Source organism: Larus michahellis, chromosome 4 (genome assembly GCF_964199755.1).
Source record: "Larus michahellis chromosome 4, bLarMic1.1, whole genome shotgun sequence".
Classification (NCBI taxonomy): Eukaryota; Metazoa; Chordata; class Aves; order Charadriiformes; family Laridae; genus Larus; species Larus michahellis.
Window position 1 is genome coordinate 47,693,959 of NC_133899.1, and position 19,985 is coordinate 47,713,943.

Consider the following 19,985-nt stretch of genomic DNA (forward strand, 5'->3'; position numbering starts at 1 on the left):
TTTCAGTTTAGTACAAAACTTTATTAATATCAATACTGCAAAACTATAAAAGTGAACATAGAGAATCTGAGCAGGCCTGGAGCCTGTCCCATCCATCAACTTCTGGGAGAGCAACAACGCCCCAGACAACCTTGTAAACAAACTAGAAAAAGCAAAACTTTTCAGTTTAACAGCAGTCTTAAGATCTGGCTCCGAGCATGGGTGTTTGGAAGAAATTCCTCATTTCTGCTTTACACCGCTTCTATCCAACATCCTGAAGCACACAGGCATGGGTGAAAAAAATTACCTAATCAGTGGCAAGAAAAAGCCTGGAGCTCTGAAAATAGAAACTACAGAATCAGTAGATTCCCAGCTGCATACCACCCTTGCATCCCGAGGCAGATAAAGAGCTCTGGCATCGTCACGTTCTTCGTGGTCTAGTTCATAGCTGCAAGCACAGAACAGGCTAAGCCTGAGGTCTTGAGAGACACCCATTTTCCAAGAAGCTCACATATAGAAGAAATTGGTGTTCCCAAGGCGCCCATCACCTCACCCCTGTGAACATTCTACCTTTTCAGGACGTTAGCTTTGTTAGCAAAGCGTTTCTCAGCTCAGTCTGACTAGAACAGGCTGGGCACCCTGTCATGAGCTGTTCCACAGCAGACTACAGGAGATGGTAACCGCTGATAGGTGATGACAAGCAGATGTGGCAGGCTGGAAGCAGTAACTTCAGCAGGATCTGAGAACATCTTTGAAGTTTTCCTAGCGCCTCCAAAAATGGGTGGCAACTCCACTTGGAGGAGGAACTGGGTACTGACACAACTTTCTAGAAGGGGAAGCACAGGGAATCAGGAAAGCAAGAGCAGATCCAGGGAGGAAGGACAAAGTAGACGCCTAATGCCCTGCGTGGCTTATACTGCCCATTGCCAACACTGAATTTGTACCCTGTGATCCAGAAAGGATCAAAATACTAAATCATTTCTCTAGATCCTTCCCTTTTTGCTTCCTTCCCTGTGATTTAGAATCGTTGCTTTTTGTTCTCATCTCCTCCAGCTCCAAAGATAGTAAGTTAGCTTTGAGTTTGCTTGTCCCAGGGTTTGCCTGCCTCTGCCCTCCACGTCTGGACAAACTCCAGCTTCCAATCCCCTGTTCTGTCATGGCTTTCAAAAGATGTTCTTGCTTCTTGGCCACCATCTCCTCCCGGCTCCAGATCAGAATATTAAAGCCTGAGAGGAAAAATTAAACACTGTGCATCAGAAACACTACATCAAATATAATACGTTAGGCTATGCCACTGAAATGCCAGAAAATCAAAATGCTTTGTCTGTTCTAAGATATTTCCAAGGTACAGAGGATGCAAAGATACTTATTGCAGACATTATCTCCACATAGCCGTGGAAATTTGATCAAATTAAGACACATAATCAAGTAATTCCTAATCTCATCTGTCAAAGTTTTAAGACCTATAGGCAGCTCCCTTAATCCCATACAGCCTGCGAAAAACCGAGTAATCTTGGCTCTGCAGCCTAGGAAATGAGATAAATTAAACGAAGGGAGAGGGCACAGACAAGCAGGAAAAGGCTTCCCCTCTCCCATCATTTTCTGCTACTGTTCCATGGCCAGCAGATGGCAATGGCTCCCTGCTGCGGGGAGGCTTCTCACTCGGCCGGATTCCATGCTCTCAGGAATGTTTCACAGATGACTAGCAACCTGTTTTCTAACTGTAGAGGTGAAGGACTGAAAAGAAGGTCTTGATCTCTTTTACAGATGTAGGAAATTATAGAGGACTACTAGCAAGTGGGATTTCGTAAACCCTCACTTGCTACTTGCTTTAGTCTGGAGAAACAAGCCTGCTCTTTTCTGGGACTGGAACCCCCCCATGCTTAGTGCCCTAAGTTCTCTTTACTTACCCATGCCAGAAGCCAGTGTGTCTCCCATAGGGTTAAATTTATTGAGCTGAAAAAGGAAACAATCAGAGTCTGTAAGAGCATCACTGCTTACGTAACAGTCATAAGAGCACCACGGCTTATGTAACAGCAACAAACTATCTGGAAAACCCGATGTACCCTAAAGAGTATCCCTAAAGAAAACCCACAGGTGACCATGGACCAGCCCTGCTCGAGTCAGCAGCTTTAGCTGGCAGCCATGCCCCCACGAGAGCATGAGTCTGTCACAAGTACAGAGGATACTCCTATTGTTCTAGTCCCTAACCCATATCTCTTGGCTGCTGTTCAATACACAGCGGTCCTTTTAGCTGCTGTGCTCAACTCACCGAGATGATACCAGAAGCATTTGGATCATGGAGCTGGCAAACCATCTCCCCAGTGTTGCCATCAAATACATCAACAGTTCGTAGCTCATTCACTGTGTACCCTGGGAACTTAGGGTCTGGGTAGCGACCTGCTACAATGAGGTCGTAGCGAGGGTGCCATGTTGCCTAGTCATAGAGCAGAGGGATGGGGAGTTAAGAGAAAGGGACAGAGCTCGTATTGAAACACACCAGACAACCAGCATGTGAGCAACAGTTTGTACATCCCACCCACAGCCTGAGGAACATGGGTATCCTTGGAAGAGTGCTCTGCTGGGAGTTGCAGCAGTGCGAACCTCCACCCACCAATGTAGTATTCTGACCAGAAATCAGCCCGTTCCTGATTTACAGCTGGCTGCTTGCACCAAGCGTGACACTACTCTCAGACTGCACTGGCTTAACTCACCTTAATAGGTGTGAGGTGCTGAAATTGCCGATGTGGATGTGGGATCAGATGTTGTGGCTTGGTCCAGTCTGAAGACGAGTAAACCCTGATTTCACTGCGCTGATCTGTGCTCAGGAGCTTGGCACCATCTGTTGGGCTGAAGTAAGCTAGGAGAGGAGGACAATATGGCAAATAAAAGATGACAATGCTGTGAGTCAAATCAGCAAGAAACAAAAATCACATTTCTCTGATTGGAAACTCATTGCTATTTCTGTAATAGATGAATATGGTCATGTGTCCCAACAGACAAGACTTTACCCGTCTCAAACAAAATCAAAGCTCTTACAAACAGTAAGCTGAAACCTACAGTGCTGGGTTACATAGGAAGAATCATTATTCTAATTTTATAATCACAGAAAGAGACACTGCAGAGACAGGAACTTGCTCATTCAAATGGAACGTTAGTGGAAAAGCTGGAGACGGACACCGGCAGTTTGGACTTCCACGAACAGGTAAAACTGCACCCATGAAACAGAGGTCTGAGTCCCATGCTCTGTCAAAGGAACTGCACAAATAAATTCATTTTTTTAATCTCAGCCACTGCTGATGATTCCACGCTGACCTCTCAAGGCACACTGCCAGTTTGTACGGCAAGTCTAAGACTGTGCTGCAGCTGCCCTATCCACCTCCCTGCCTCTGGCCACACATTTCCACTGCCTTCCTTGCTTTAACACTAGCTACTGCGCAACGTCGAATCTTATCGAAAGCTAACATTGCCACAACAATAAAAGCTGAGCTGAGTGGACTCTCTGCAGTCATTCATGCAATAAAATCCCTATCCAACTCACCTGCATTGACGGGTTTGTCATGAGGAAGCACATGAAGAAAATTCATTTTGTTTTTGATGTTTCTGAGGTCCCAGATTTTGACTGTCTGATCCACAGACGCTGTGGCCAACAACCACTCACATCGGGAGTTAAATTCCACATGAGTCACTTTCTTCCTGTGCAATTTCATCTTCCAAATCTGCAGCAGAAGGAACAGAAAATCACACAGAAAAAAATAATCAAGGCTTGGAGTAAAGAAATGGAATAATCTACTAGTGCAGAGTAAAGTGGTTACACATTTACAGAGTAACAAAGCTTCGAAAATACACCAAGCGTTTATCCACTGGAAACAAGAAAGGAGAAGAATGACCTTGGGAACTAACTGACTAATTTTAGGAGAACTCTGATCCACCAATTTATTACAACTATGAGAAAGGAAAACGCTATCCTTCGTTCATGGAGGGAAGTATTAGTGCCAGTGTACAAAGCAAGATCACATCTGGAATACTTTATGCAGTGCCAGTCTTCCACCTGCAGAAAGAGTAAAACAAACTGGAACAGGTACAGAAAATGTGCTGCTGAGATAACAATAAAAAGGAAAGGCCTGCTTTGCAGGAGAAGACCAAAAGAGCTTGCTTCGTTTACTGTAGTAAAAAAGGTGAGAGGAGATATAATTGGCTTCTAGAAATACATCAGTAAAGCAGCATAAGCGTAGGTGAAATATTTCAATTAACAAGAACAAATGGATATAAACTGTCCATGAATAAATTTATATCTGAAGCTGGAAGATTATTTCTAATCAAAAGGGTGAAGCTGGCCCATCCTCCCTACAACAATGGGTATCTCCCAAGTGCAGAAAAGACCGTCACATTCTTTCAGGAGAAAAAAAACGAAAGGAAGCAACTAACCTTGAATAAGCACAAATCATTTGGAGCACTCCTGACTGCCCACTAGTTTACACAGCTGCCTCTGGCCACAGCTCACTGGGTGGCAAACTCTTACAGATGTTACCCTTACAGGCAGGAGAAATGGTAATTCCAGTGTGACAGTACAGCAGGCTCTTGAAAGCAGGGCCCGCTCCAACTGTTCTCGTTAATATGTTTCTGTACCACTTCAGATTGGAAGGCGCAGCCTGCCTCCGCCTGCCCTCTCGTGTCTCATGGCAGTTAGTGCAATTTCTATCCCAGCATTTGCTGAATTTCGCTGTGTCCCTAACTCCAAGGTCACAGAAGGGTATACGTTAAAGCAGTATCCCCTAAATGACTCCCATCAGTGCACTAAGTTTCTGGAATTGTGAAGGCTGTTGGCAGAGGGTGCTCACATTTTCAGGTTACCCTATAATTACTCTGGCCAGTAGCAAATACTCTTAAAGAAGAGGCAGCACACAACACAGTCCCTGTTTGGGAATTTTTACCGTTACACTCAACAATGTGAAAATGTCTAACAAATGGCTGAAGTGGAAGACTTCTCACCACCTAGACAATGCGTGGACTCATCTCCTGAGCTGCAAGATACCTGCTCCTCTTTTCAGGGTCCCTGTAGTGTAGGAAAGCACATGAGCCATGAAGATTCCCGTAGAGGAGATGTTGCATGAAGCCATACAAACCTCTTCACCAGATGTGCTGAGCAGGACCACGTTGCCCACATTATCACCTGTCACTACTGCACGGCAGCTTGCAGAAACATCAACGCTGCAGTACCAGCAACTAGAGGGAAAGACAGAAAATCAGCGCTGCCTCCCACAGGCAGTGGTGCTCTGGTTCACATCTTGTCCCTGGCAAGGAAGGCTGCAACAGACTGTAGCTGCAATCTCCTGCCTGATGGTGTGGGCCTGAGTATCAGGAAGGGGGACGGCTTATCCGCAATACTTTCTGTTGGTGACGGAATACGAAGTAACTTTCTAGTCGTTTGTGAAGTGCTCATTAGATGGAGTGTGACATATTGGGACAGTGGAAAGCCACTTGGTGCCTGGACATGGGACACACCTTGGGAAAGATCAGAACACCCTTTTGACATTGACAAATGTACAGAAACAGCTTTAAAATGTTTTCCACAGAACACTGAAGCAGCAGTAAAGAAAAGACAAAGGCTTTGGACTGAAAAGTTGAACATCAAACTGTCTCAACTTCATACTCCAGGAAACAAAAGTGAATAGAGACTTATATAATAAAGACATACGTCTTAACACCAGCTCTGCTGGGAGGGGAAAGGCAGTGAGAATAGCTGGGGTCCCTTTGGGAACTTGTTGGGAAAGCTTCACTTGCAAAGACAAACTCTTCTAGAATTCAAGGTCATGGAAGTTAGCATGGTGAGCCTGAAGCCTCCAAAAGGGCAGCAGGGTAAACTCAGTAACCTGAAACTCAGATTGTGCAGGAATGTTTTGTGGCTTTCCTCCTGTGCTACCTGAGCTGCTACAGACAAAACAGAACACTGATGACAATGAAGAGGAGGAAGTTATCCTGCTCTTCCCACCCCACACGTTATGAAGTGAAAAGCTGTCTGTTATGGTTTGTCGTTTAGACAATTATTCTATCACCCTATGAACCCTCCCCACCCAGGAAGCGGAACTGGAAAAAAACAAGGAAACCCGAGGGTTGAAATATAAACAGATCTAATAGAATAAGACTAGATAATTCACATTAATACTACTAAAGAACCAGTATTGATCCTGATACCAATATAAAATATACAAGGATTATACTCAGCCAATTATGTCAGTAGGAAGCTGTGCGCTCCCAGCAGTGGACAGCAAACATTGGACACTGCGAGCGCTACGACTTTGGGAGGAAGGGAAGGGCTCAGGGGTCTGGCACCAGGGCAAGAAGTTCTCAGGATCGCAGCTATCATAGCAGAGGGAGAACTTCCCAGCAAACTTTCTAATTTATACTGAATGTGTCATTCATGGAATGAAATAATCCTGTTAGCCAGCTTGAGTCAAGTGCCCAGGTCTCGCTCCTCTTCATTCCTGTTCCTGGCTAACTCGAAAACACTGAGACCTTGAAACCCACATACCGTAGCTGACTATAAAGCAAATATTTTCACAAATTCAGACACTAGAGTCTTCTAAAAAGTGCAGTTTTCCTGAACATTAGAAGATAAATTAGTCCTGTGTTGCTACCAGGACACTGCAAGACAGGAGATGACATCACCAGAAAGCAACACCAGAAGATGCAGGCAGCATGCTTAGCTACTGTAAAAGCGTAAGTACCCTGTTGCTGCCTAGCTTGTCACACACCCTGCAGTGCTAGGGTCAGGATCAGGAGCCTGTCTCCAAGCTCCCTCACAGGACCAATTCATACCGAGAGTCTCCTAACGCTGGCAAAGATGTTAGCACGAGAAGCAGCGCAGCATTAACCCCAAAGAATCGACCTTGCAGTGCTCCCTTCTCACCAAACATTATGGTATTCGTGGCCACAGTCCGGGGCACGGGAGATCACCTGCACCGCTCTGCCCTCAAGGTCGTGCAGACTTAGGGTGCCATCCCCTGATGCCACATAAAGCTTCACTGCCTCATAAGGACTGAACTTGATGTCTCCGAGAGAATCTCCTGGCCCTTTCTGGAATACACACAAAGCCAAGAGGCATCAAGGTTAGAGTGGAAGACAAAATCTTAATACAACACTCATCTCCTGGAACACACTGCCAGTTTCCCTAAGTACAACGTACTGCTTTGTGACAGGCTTATACATAAGAACTCTTTTTTCCTTATCTGTTTCCAATCCGAGCACATACATTCTGAGACTTCAAATTCAACCCCACCACTTTGGCCTGCAAACCTCATTAGCAGCATTGCCACTTCTGCGATGGGGGTAGAACTAATGTGCAGCGAACCTCCTGGCTCAGACCAGGCTTAGGAGATTACAAGCAAAATGCAGAAACCACATAAAATCTCATGACAGCCCTGCACCAAGCTTTTCTTACAGAGACTTCATTCACCAGTTCCCTAAGGCTGCTTCCAGTGCTGTATCTGGTCTTTCTCAAGGTACCAGCAGGCAGAATGAGAGGGGTGCAAGGAGAAATCCTATTGCTAACACCATAGCACAGGAATCTTATGTTCTGTGTTATGTTATATTGTTGTTATGTTGTTTTCCCCCAGTCTGTCTACTGAGAAAATGTGGAAATTCTACACTAAGACAGAAAAGAAGGATGCTAGCTGGGAGTCCCCAGACTGTTTGATACTCAAGTGCACTCCATCTGCTGCTCACAGAGCAACTACGTAATAAAGCCTCACTGTAAATACTAGACTTCAAGAAGACAATGAGGATAAAAAAAGGCCCGCCCAAAGAGAGCCTGCCTGTCCTCACAGCAGTAGGAGGAGGATGGCATGCCCTTTCAAATCCAGATGCCATCACTGCTGTGACAAGCATCCTGCTGGGATACGAGATCCTCATGTCCCAGGATGCAGTCTATCCCTCCTTGCTCACCTGGCCAGTCATCCCCGCACTACTTGGGTTCACCTTCTGCCCTATTACAAGGTTGCAGCTGGAATAGACAATTTGGAAACCAACCATGAAAGTTGCCACCCCGAAAGAATCAGGTGGGGAAAAGTAAAGAGGAGGCTAACGCAAATTCCCTCACTTACCTTTAAGCATTGAACTGAAGTAACTAACTGAAGAGCTCAGGCTTCCTCGTGAGTCCACAGAAAAAGCAACAGTCTGACAGGGTGATTCTAAGCATAGGCAGACAGAGTTGCCTCTAGCAATTCGTCTCCTCTTTCTACTCATTAGCGAAGGAGCCCAGACTCTTAATTTTGGTATTTTACATAAGCCCCAAAAGTTAGGTGGGATGAACTGGGGTGATCCTTATTACACACACCACTTGAAGTCAGTGGCATTTGTGGAGAAGCACTGAGGGGACTATAAATTGTCCTGTATAAACCATTTGACAATGAGCAGCACTGTTTACAGGTTCCCCAGGGCACAGAGCTATGGGAGGTTTAAGAACAGAGAGCTGAGGAAATCCACTGGCACCCCCACGCTCTCCCATGTATAACAGGAAGTAAGCAGCATCAAAGAGTCCCTCCCCTTCATGAAGAAAAGCTCTCTCCTACCCACCACCCCCAGTTCAGGGAAAAATAAAAAGGGAGAGTGAGCCTCCTTGCAAGAGAGAGGATCCCTGCAATTCAGAGGATAAAGGACATGTATGTGGAGAAGAGGAAGCCCAGCTCCCACGTATTAGAGACAAACATAATGCTCGCTCTCTCCCACTCGTTCTCTCTCTAGCACTCCTGCCAGCAGGACACAGAGGCCCAAAGCATTGCTGTATTTCTTACTCCCAGTCCTCGGTGCTGGTGAAGACCCGGACAGTATTGCCATTAAAATCCTGCAGGGTGGTAGTGCCGGCAACTGACGAAGTGTACAGCTGACTAGGGTTAAAAGGGTTAAACTTCATTCCTGTGATGGCCCCTCCAGCTCCCATCTACAAGGAAGGGGATGAACAAAAGAAAAATCCACTGAGTGATGGGGAAGGAGAAAAGTGTGTTCTGTAAGTCTGCATTCACTGCTATGTCCTTAACAGCAACAGTGAAACACACCACAGTGCTTCAAGGAGGCAAAGACAACCATGACTTCCCACATGATGGCTGTCTAGACAGCTGCCCTCCTGGAGGACAAAATAGGAAATCCTTCAGTCCCCAGGCAATGTACTCGCTGGCTGGCTGGCACCACACTATTTACAAAAAGAGAAAGATGACTCTAGAATTTCTGGAGGATAGACCTCCTCTCATTGTACACCTATGTCAATTTAGAAAGCGGATAAAAGTTACAGAGTCTTTGAGCTCCTGTCAGAATTGGAATGGCTGAATACAGCAACAAGGGGGGACGCCAACCATTCATTCTACCTTTGTTCTGGCTTTAGATAACGGGACTTTGTTTTTCCCCACTCAAAGATGTTTCCTCATCTGACAGAATAGAAGGTGAACAGAGAAAGATCAAGACCTAAAACAGACAGACCCACTCTGCCTATTTGTTTCTGGCATCCCTACAAGATAACTGTTTTGCCAGTTGCTGTATTATTTTTCCACTGAGCACATACCAAGTACTGCTTCATTATGAACTTCCTCAGTTCTCCCCAGCACTGTTCCTAAGTCTGGGATTTAGGAACAGACATGCTATTGCATCTTAGTCTTGCCCCATAGCTGGCTACTCTGCAACCCAAGGCCCTTACGTGCTTCTCACAACAGACCTGTTTTGATCTGCAGTATTTGGTGGTAGTCATTTTCCCTCCCACCCACCCCATGCACCCAGAGGCTTACCCCTTTTATGAAGCAGGTTTTAGTAAGTACTTCATGGTCCCAAAGGATGATGTCTCCACCTTTAGAACCAACGGCTACAGTACTGGGGTGTGTTGGATGCCATTCCAGGCATGTCACTCTCCTGTCAAAGGGACTTGCTGTTCGAAAGAGGCGGTATGAGGCAAGAGAACGAAGAAAGGGCAGCTGCAGACACTGTCAAAAAGATAAAGAGAATTATGATTCTTGCAGAGGTTCTCTGAATGAGGAATGCTAACCATTTCTAATTGCCATCAGTGTTAGTACATTCACACAAAATTCAAAGCCTCTCTGTAGAATGAAGAGAACATGCTGTTCCCAAGAGAAACAGCCTGTGACCACACAAATTCGCATCAGCCACAGCACTCAGAAAGCAACAGAAAACTGAGAGATATCACACTTTAAATGATGTACAGGGAGCTAAGCATCAGGGGCTGAGCTAAAAAGGCAGGATATTGTTATTCAGATGAGGAATAGGTACTGCTTGGATGAACTTGGTGATTTATCATTTGGATACTTAAACATAGATAAGTCATCTGGAAAATAAAGCTAGCCCAGGTGCCTCCCACCTATGGATGTTACAGAAAAAGTTAATTTTCAAATGAAAGGAGTAGACTTGATATAATATATCAATATATATATATAATCAATATCATATCAATATCTCTCTATATATAAAATATTGATATAATATATAAAATATATAATATAATATATAATATATATAATATAATATAATATAATAATAATATCAATATATATTATATATATATATGGACTTGATATACGTCTGTGAAGAGGAAAAATCAACACCAAACCTGGCATCATTAACATGGTAGAGTGGACACAAAAATAGTACAACAAAACAGGCGTAGCAGTGTGCGAAAGTAGCACTATGCAGTAATTCAATTGGTAGAGTGGGTAAGTTTAAATATGATTCAAGGAAGTACAAAATTAACAGAGGATAAAATGTAGAGTGACAGGGCCGGGTCAACCAAAAGGGAAAGTCATCCCAGCTCTTGCATTTTACAGGATTAAGAAACGTAAGGGTGTGCCACTGTGTATGTGAGAAACTTTAAGCCCCTTTAAAGTTTCCCTGCTTGTGTTGAAGATGTTTTCATGCATGGAATGGAGATGTCCAACAGGTCAGGAAGGAGAAACTCCTCACCCGCCGGAGCTGTGCCCGAATGGCGCCTCCTAGCATGTTCTGGTAGACGTAATGCACAATGCTGCAGTGCCGCTCCAGCTGATGGAAAAGGACTCTGTTATTTCTCACCAGAGATCCACCTCCACTCCAACCTGCCGGAGAGAAAAAGAGTAACTTACTGAGAGCCAATGTCATGCTCATTCACTAAACAACATGGGATGATGTCTGCATTTGCTGCTACATTCACGAAAAGCTTCAGCCACAAGACAAAAGTCTCTAAATGATTCTTACAGGTCTAAGCTGCAGCAGCCATTGCAATTATGAAGTCCAGTGCTTCCCACAGCCTGACAGAGCTTTGTGTATGCTTCCTCTCGTTAAATCTTCCATCTCCTTGCCAAAGATTTATCAAAAAGATAACAGCAGAAGCCTATAGCAATGCCACAGGTAGTGCATCTCTTGAACTGTATACAATTTGAATGGTTCATACCCAAAATACAACGAAGCTATCCAAAGCCCCAACAACTTGGAAATACCCCATGGGAGGTGGTAAACTCCTGGGTACAGCAAAGGGAAGGTCAGACGTGTGACCAGCAGAAACGTTAACACCTGAAAATTCCCCAAGCATAGCAACATGAGTTCCCACACAGTTCCTGAAACGCCTGCTTGTGAATCAGAATTTTCGATCTGCTTGTGCTGTAGCCCATACGGTCTGCCTACAGCACTGCGAGTTTTGTCTTTGATAATAGAGTTGCTGACGCCTCATCGCCTGAAAACCTTTCTGTTCGGAGTGATTTCTGCTGAGAGTACAGCATGCTTCTAAATTTTGCTCATGTTCCAAGTTTTTATCTTCAGGGACCTTTACATAAAAAACAGATCTGTTCAATACTGTGTCTGTGATCTAATCATCCCCACGGCGACGGTCTGCAACACCCCAGGGCATCTAAACATCAAAACCATTTCTTAAGAAACAAAACTGCTATTCTCATTTAAGGATATAAAAAAACCAAGACGGAAAACATAGGGATCATTCTGTATGATTAGAACTTAAACAAAATCTTTAATGCAACACTGGAGCCTAGAAATGCACAGATGTGAAACTAAACTTCTTTGTTCACATGCCAACATAGTGCCAACCCTTGTCACACCTGTTGAAATAGGTATAAAAGTATTTATATTCTAATTACTTCTTTTCACAGAAGAATTAGCATCCACAGTTCCTTCTTCAGAGGTGATAGAAATGGAGGTATTTTTTACAAATTCCATTACATTATGAAGGATAATTTATTAAGAAAGAAACTTTTTAGAAATGGCCTTTTTAGAATCTGCTGGAAGAAACCCTTTAAAACCCTTTAAAAAGGTGTTTCAATTGCAAGAAACTGCATCTGTCCCATATGGCTCAGGAGAATTTTTTTTTTCCAAAACACATAAAAATCAAAACTGGAACACAGAATGGAAAAGCTCAAATGCAAAGGTCTTCATCTTTTTAAAAAAAGGTTTAAAGGAAAAATACGATTGGCCTAATTTTTCCAAAGTACTAGCTATATCCAATTCCCTCTGAATCTTACAGGAGCTGCAGATGCTTACCAAATATAAAAATCAGGCCATGAAGTTACAATGAAAATCATCTAGCTAAATTAACTACAGAAGATGCTTTAACTATCCACAGTTAATGCACAGAACTCCTTTCAAACAGAGTATTTTGCCTCCGCATCCACTGTTCACACTGCCAACTGCTCCAAGTTTGAAGTTATACACCAGACAATGGAAATGTACAAAATCGTAGAACTCCTGTATCTCTGACTGTTGAAACACACTTCAGTAATTTCTGGATCCTTAAAGCCAAAATTGTACAGAAAGTGTGTAGTATTTCCACACAAGGCAGTAACTCTAGCAATCTCCTAAAAAAAGATAGAATTAAAGGCTTTATCTGAGAAAAAGAGGCTGAGGGGAGACCTCACCGCTCTCTACAGTGATCTGAACAGGTTGTAACAAGGTGGGCGTCGGTCTCTTATCCCAAGTAACAAGTGACAGGATGAGCAAAAATGGCCTCGAGTTGCACCAGGGGAAGTTTAGATTTGATATTAGGAAGAATTTCTTCATCAAAAGGGTTTTCAAGCATTGGCACAGGCTGCCCAGGGAAGTGGTGGAGTCACTATCCCTAGGGGTATTTAAAGACATGTAGATGTGGTCCTTACGGACATGGTTTAGTGGTTGGACTCGATGATCTTCAGGGCCTTTTCCAACCTAAATGATTCCACGATTCTATGAAAATACTCCTTACTATAGCTGAAGCCTACACAACTTTCTTGATAATGCAAAGCATTAACTTTTCCAGTATCTTAGAACTTAATCACCTCTCATTGTATCGAAAATCTTTTAAGAGTTTTTTAAAGTTACATACTAAAGGGAAAAAATGCACATGAGAAGTGATTACTGGAAATTCTGTCCAGTCTAATCTGAACATAGAGGTAGAAAGTATTCCTACTTACAGTAGAAAAAGTTAGAATATGCAAAGAATCTGCCGGAAAAGTCAGCTTAGACTGCGTGCTGTAGGATACCAACCTTACAACTAGGAAACTCCATTAAGAATTGCACGGGAGAAGAAACAATATGTTACCGAGATTGGCCTGTCCTACAATAAAGCAGACATCTGCTAATTCAGGAATTCCACAAATCTTAACCACCCTCAAATGAGCTGTGACAGCATCTTCAGTGAGCAGGCTTCTACCAAGGGGTATGGAGTCTCAAAAATGAAATGCTTGTCCACGCGTGCGCACACATACACACTCTCACCAGACAGATAACTGGAGGATGTACTACCCCGATACATGTCCGTGTATCACTTCAATATATAACCCCGTCTGAACAATCATCTCTGAACACGCTTCTTGGCATTCTCCCTCTTCAACCAGTCGATACACGTCATTTAGGGTAAATCTGATTGGGAGAAACAGTAAAGATCTGAGGAAATGTTACCGATTTTCTCTGGGGGTTTGGATGCTTTTCTCACAAACAACCTCTTTGCTTGTGGCTCATTCCCTAGTTCCTTGTAGTCCAGTTTCCTCTTCCCAGCTGATTTTGCCTCTTCCAGCCCATGCTCATGTGCCCTCTCATGTTTCTTGTCCTTTGGCTGGTTCACTGGAGCCATTCTGTATGACCACTAAAAGCAAACAAAGCATGGAAGGTAAGACCGTCATATACTTTTAACTAGAAGACAGAAAAACTGTAATGAAACCTATCCCAGTGGTCTGAAAGTAGTGATTATACCTGTACCCTCTTCCATCAGCATGACACTAGCTTTTTGTTGTGCTCTGCTAAAGAGGGGAACAGGTTCAATAAACTCTTCTTTGTTCACATATGAAAATCAACGTAACCTAAAGCACTAGAATATGTTTTGACAGATGTGTTTCTACCGAACTTTCAAGCTTAAAACCCACAGATCTGCATAAAGTACATCTGTGAAACCACACAATACCCTAACTGTTTCTCTGGTAGCTCACACTGAGCTCTTTAGATTCAGCTAAGAAAAAGGTCAGAGCTTTTACGATGATGGCCAAGGCCGACTGGTCTTCCACCAAATCTGCTCAGAAGGTACTTCCTATTTAACGGCCACTTTTCCTTGCAACCCGGTATTTGGATCAGGCTTCTACACTGGCTGCCAACCACACTTGAGCAGCTCTTCTGACCCGCCCAGGGATGGATGCAGCGACTCGTGCCTCTGCAAACGGGGGCCAAAACCCCACCGGGCCCCGGTGAAAGGCGCGGGCCTGCCGCAGCCTTCCTCCTGCTGGCCGCCGGGCTGGGCCCCGCACACCCTCCGCATCCGCAGATCCCCCCCGCCCCGAAGATCCTCGTACAGGCTGATCCCAAGCTGGCGCTAAACTTATTTATAATTCGCGAATGGCTGTCGCGGATGTGTTAAATATAGTCCGGCGGGCACCGCGCAATCTCCAAATAGCGCCCACCGCGCGCCGCCGGGCCTCACCCTAGCCCCAGGCCCGGCCCCGGCCCGGCTCCCCAGCGGCCTGGGCGGGCAGGGCCGTCCCGCTCTCACCTGCGCTACAGCTGCCTCCGCTCCCCCAAGCGCGGCCGAGGACGGCGGGCGGCAGCCGGCCCCTCCCCCGCGGTTTCATAACCGGGGCGGGAAGGCGGGGGGAGCGGCTCCCGCCGCGGCCCCGGGGGAAAGGCTCCCCCGCCGGCCGCCCGCCCCTGGGGAGCGGCGCCGAGCCCGCCGGCCATGGCGGCCCCGCACGGCGCGCCCGGCCCTTCGCCGCTGAGGGGCAGGGGGAGGCCGGGGAGCGCTCGGGGCCGCTGCTCCCCACCCCCGCCGCCGTCCTTACCCCCTGCCGGCTTCCCCCCCGGCTCCGCTGGTATGGGAGGCGGCCGCCAGGCTCACGCTGGGCCCGGGGGCCTGGCCCGAAACACGCACAGTCTGTGAGGTGTCCCTCTGGCAGCTTATCGTGTTGCTTTTTTGGTGCGGGTTTTATAACCTTACGTACTTAATTATTTTCTGGAGCACCAAATTGGCACGTTAAAGCTGCATTGGTGAGGGCCCAAAATACATCAACCAAAAAAAAAGACACTGTTTCAAAACACAACTTCCACAAAAAGATGCACCTGGTGGTCGAACTCAACAGGAAAAAAAGTGCACTTTAAAGGCAGATAAAAAAAGTTACGGACAGTCAGCTCAGAGACAACCAGATTTTACGCGCCGAAGCAGACAAGAAAGGGGAAGTAAGAGCCCTACCAACACAGCTGGTGGTACCAGCACATCCCCTGTCACCTGCAAAGGGGGCTGCTGTCTGCCCGCCATCTCGCATGGGGAACCTTATCTCCAGAGCTGCAGGGTCTCATGCTTCAGGCCTACCAGTAACCATGCTGAGTAATTAAGGTTTGGTCATCCACACAACAGGCTATGAACGCAGGTCCTAAAATATCTGTACATAACCACTCCTTGAATTGTGGGGGTTTGGTTTTGGGTGTTGCTGAATGACATACACAAAAAATTATAACCGCTGACAACACAGTCTGGTTTTGAACATACATATCAACCCGATCAGCAAATCTTAAAGTCTTATCAGGCACTTCTGTAATACACAACATTCTTCTTAGAACTGTATACATTAGCAAAAAATAGCAAGAGGAGTAATTGAACGTAGCACTTCCCTTCTTCCCTCTGAAGCCTTGATTTCCAGGAAGGGAAACTACGATAAAAACAGATTCTTCTTATCTTGACAGTTTTATCTATAGGTCTGCAGAAGTCATCACCATTGTAGACAGAATCTATGGAGTTCATCAGGAATCACTAACAAAACACAAATTACATAAATCTTACTGTTTTGGGTTTCATATGCTTTAAAAGGGGTACATTTCAAAAATTTTAAATTAAAAAAGGGGTCCAGGTACCAACCTTCTTAAAGGAGATGGAAAGACTTGTATGGATTTCAATGTTCCATGTATTAATCCCAAAGAAAACTCTGACACTATTATCCAAGTTATCTCCAGCAAAGATGTGCACTCCCTGACCCTGCTCCATTTCTTTCCCAGCAGTAGCGTCCCCCGTGCAGAGCACACACACAATAACCTGTGTGTTTCCCTCTTAGAGCTATCATGGTTAGCATTTTTTGGAATGGAATGGAATGGAATATTTCAGTTGGAAGGGACCTACAACAACCATCTAGTCCAACTGCCTGACCAAAAGTTAAAGCATGGTATTAAGGGCATTGTCCAAATGCCTCTTCAACACTGACAGGCTCGGGGCATTGACCGCTTTTCTATGAAGCCTGTTCCAGTGTTTGACCACCCTCACAGTAAAGAAATGCTTCCTGATGTCCAGTCTAAACCTCCCCTGGCACAGCTTTGAAGCATTGCCCCGCATCCTATCACTGGATACCAGGGAGAAGAGCTCAGCACCTCCCTCTCCACTTCTTCTCCTTGGGGAGCTGTAAAGAGCAGTCCTTTTCTCCAAACTAGACAAGCCCAAAGTCCTCAGCCGCTCCTCACCAGCCCTTCACCAGCGTTGTTGCCCTCCTCTGGACACATTCAAGGACCTTCACATTCTGCTTACATTGTGGGGCCCAGAACAACACACAGTACTCAAGGTGAGGCCGCACCAATGCTGAATACAGCGCTAAACACAGTACGCTAAATACAGTAATTTTATCAATTACTAACCCCAGGTTTGCTTTCTCTCTAGAGAATCACCAGATATTTTTGTAATTATTATTCACTAAGGACAAGAATAGCAGATAGTACACAAATCACACGCAGAAGAAATGCGACTGGCCTGGGGTGCCACATCCCAGTGTCCGTGCACTGAGCTGTCTGTACAGTACGCTGAGCAAGCCAGAGAAAGAGTAATTTGAAAAAATATTTTTATATGTATTTACAGTCTCACACTCTGAACTACAGTATGCAGCAAAGTCAGAGGAGTATAATTATGTGTGGGCAGGATATTAGGCTTATTTTTATGATGCCTTTTGTCTGATGTACAATTATGTTGAGGCTCTGCCTTAGTTATGGGACGTGGTTCCCAGAGTGGTTCTCTACTGCAGAATAAAGCTGTCTTGTCACCGGGTCTGGTAAAGCTATATTGTGACTAAGACCATCAGCTTCACAGTATTTGTAATACCATTAGGTATTCTGCCTTCTTGTCGCCAGAATCTTTTTCCAAAGCATGAATATTTTTGGCTACTTTAGTCTGACTACTGATGTAAAGAGTACCATTACAGCAACCAGAGTTTGGCGTGCATATGAACACAAGCCTATATTCCACTAAAAAGAAGGAAAAAATACATAATCCTAAAGAGATTAATGAGAAAGAGTAAATATCATGCTATCTGACCTCCTTCTATCCCATGACCATTACTAAGCTGCCCCGCTCTAGGAAAATGAACAAAATTATCACTATTGTAATGACCTCGTTTACCGGAGTACCCTGTTTTCCCTAAGCCATTCCAGCCTTGGAGAAAAGGACTGCAGCAGCCACGCTATGTAGGACCCTCGCCTTGCCGTCAGTATTGGGGGCGGCCAGGTCCCAAACAAAAAGCGTCTATCTTAGATGCTCAGCACTTGGGATATCAATATCAAAATTGGCATGAAGACATAACCTAGGGCAAATGCTGGATATAGAGTATTAATGTATGACAGATGTTTGCATTTTCTGTACTTCATTAGCATATATAAATTAGATAATGGAATTAAAATCTCAGAATTTAATTGAATTAGAGAGTATCTGTGGCAAAGAGTTGGGTTTGGTTTTATTTTAGTGAAATACAAAGTTGATGCTTATATTCTCAACTATAAGACAAGCATCTTGCTGCTCTTTTTGAAAGGAAGCTTACAGTCACACCACACCCAGTGACTTGTCATGGATGCCTACCTTCCAGTGACCCCACACAGATAAAAGTGAACAGAGGATTGACCTCAAAACAAATTACGTGGAATGGTTTCTAATGTCCACTCTCCAACACAGCAATTCATCATATCTGAAGGGCCTCAGTACAGTTATATTTCTGGCTCCTATGAAACGTGGGGCACTTGTAAAGAGGGAGAGAAAACAACCCAGTACTGCTCCAGAGAAGCAGGAGCACAGATTTATGGCATGCTCTTTCCTCTCTTCGTCCTGCAAGGCTCTCAGTCTTTCCTTTCTCCACTCACTGAATAAACATCACTGCAAGGAGCTGGTCCTTGGAGTTGTGTCCCAAGTCACTTGGAAGCAGCCAAGAGGAGGTGGGACAGCGCGGCCTCCCAGCGCTCCTCCTGCAAGCCCTGCCCCAGCGTCATGGGGAATCTCACCCGGGGCCTGGCGTTAGAAATGGAAACTCTGGCAGGCAAACTCCCTGGCATTTAGAAGGAGCTGGCTGCAGCCGAGAGACTCTGAGGTCTTAAAGATGAGGTCCGGATTATTCAGCTAAAGGTTTTCAGAGGAAAGGGAGAGTGACCGAACAGAGTCAGTGGGATCAGGCTGAAAGAGAAAGAAGGATGCAGGGCCAAGCTGAGGTGACGCCGCTCTCCGGCCCCGGGGAGAGTGACCTGGGCCACGCTCAGAAGCGCGGGCACTGCTCTCCACTTGGGTGGGAGCAGGGCTCGGGGAGCCCGCTGGGCCTGCTGCTCCAGCACCCCAGGCTGGCTCCGGGCCCTGCAGGTCAGCTGGCCGGTACAGCGCACAAAACAACCAACCAAAAACTAACTAAAGCCCCAAATCCAGTGGGCAACACCGAGAAGCGCCCAACTCCTCGGGCTTGGTCTGACCATCACCCAGGGCCGCCTCCCTCCCTCTCCCGGCGCCCGCCATGACGGGGGGGCGACCCGGCCGGCGCGGCCTCCCCCAGGGAGAGTGCAGCCCCCCGACCCGCGCCTCAGGGCCGACCCCAGGCCCTCCCCGTGGAGGGGGAACCGCGGCGGGACGCGGCGCTGCTCCCCCAGCCTCGCCCCCGGCCCCACCTGCCTGGGCAGAGCCCGCTCGGCGGCGGCGGCCGCCCGTTAATTGGATCAAGAGCCCGGCGGAGGGGGCGGGGAGGGGGGAGCCTCGCCGGAGCTGCCCCGCCGCCACCGGAGTGCCCACAGCCCAGCCGGGCCCGCCCCGCCGGGAGCTGCTGGAGGCGGGGCGGGAGCCCCCGCGTCCCGCGGCTGAAATAGGGGGAGGGCCCGGCCCTCTCCCAGCCCAGGTGGCCGCTGCCCGCCGACCGCACCGCTGTGGCGAGCCGCGCCGCCTGCGAGGTAAGCAGCGGGGTCACCTCTGCCGGAGCTGTGGCTCCGCTTCCCCCGGGCCGGGCGCCCCCCGTCTGCCGGGACTCCTTTCGGACCTGTTCCCCGTGGGGTGCCGGGGGTCCCGGCGGCAGAGCCCGGCCCCCTCCCGCCGCCCCGCGGCGGGCAGCGCAGCTCGGGAAGCGCTGGCGGCTGCGAGGGAAAAGTTTCCTCATGGAAAGGGGTGGGTGGGGGAGGCGGTGCCCGGCCGGGCGCTGCCTGTGGGTAGAAGGGGATCGGGAGGCGGCGCGGCTCGACTCGGCGCGGGGACCCCCGGTAAGCGTGGGGGAGCGGCGGCGCTGCGGGGCTGGGAGGGGCGGCGA

At 46.7% G+C, this 19,985-nt stretch overlaps 2 protein-coding genes across 13 annotated transcripts in view; one reads left to right on the plus strand and one right to left on the minus strand.

The window, feature by feature from the left end:
• Positions 1 to 19,985, minus strand: part of DDB2 (damage specific DNA binding protein 2) — a 22,284-nt gene continuing 2,299 nt past the window's right edge. Inside the window, exons 1-11 of one of the 6 annotated variants that reach the window (XM_074584437.1) lie at positions 15,255 to 15,365; positions 13,891 to 14,074; positions 10,936 to 11,066; positions 9,753 to 9,944; positions 8,772 to 8,917; positions 5,106 to 5,205; positions 3,521 to 3,698; positions 2,694 to 2,839; positions 2,252 to 2,416; positions 1,890 to 1,935; positions 1 to 1,205 (exon numbers count right to left, since the gene is read on the minus strand). In XM_074584437.1, the coding sequence (XP_074440538.1) occupies positions 955 to 1,205; positions 1,890 to 1,935; positions 2,252 to 2,416; positions 2,694 to 2,839; positions 3,521 to 3,698; positions 5,106 to 5,205; positions 8,772 to 8,917; positions 9,753 to 9,944; positions 10,936 to 11,066; positions 13,891 to 14,062 (1,527 nt within the window). In that variant the 5' untranslated portion in view covers positions 14,063 to 14,074; positions 15,255 to 15,365 and the 3' untranslated portion in view covers positions 1 to 954. Of the gene's footprint in view, positions 1,206 to 1,889; positions 1,936 to 2,251; positions 2,417 to 2,693; positions 2,840 to 3,520; positions 3,699 to 5,105; positions 5,206 to 6,889; positions 7,057 to 8,771; positions 8,918 to 9,752; positions 9,945 to 10,935; positions 11,067 to 13,890; positions 14,075 to 14,968; positions 15,103 to 15,254; positions 15,366 to 19,985 lie in introns of those variants that run through there. The other 5 variants (XM_074584434.1, XM_074584436.1, XM_074584431.1 and 2 more) reach the window with 5 other exon arrangements.
• Positions 19,430 to 19,985, plus strand: part of PACSIN3 (protein kinase C and casein kinase substrate in neurons 3) — a 25,457-nt gene continuing 24,901 nt past the window's right edge. For 2 of the 7 annotated variants that reach the window (XM_074584438.1, XM_074584439.1), the window contains exon 1: positions 19,495 to 19,635. The gene's annotated coding sequence lies outside the window, so the exon portion shown is untranslated. Of the gene's footprint in view, positions 19,636 to 19,852; positions 19,939 to 19,985 lie in introns of those variants that run through there. The other 5 variants (XM_074584440.1, XM_074584445.1, XM_074584444.1 and 2 more) reach the window with 4 other exon arrangements.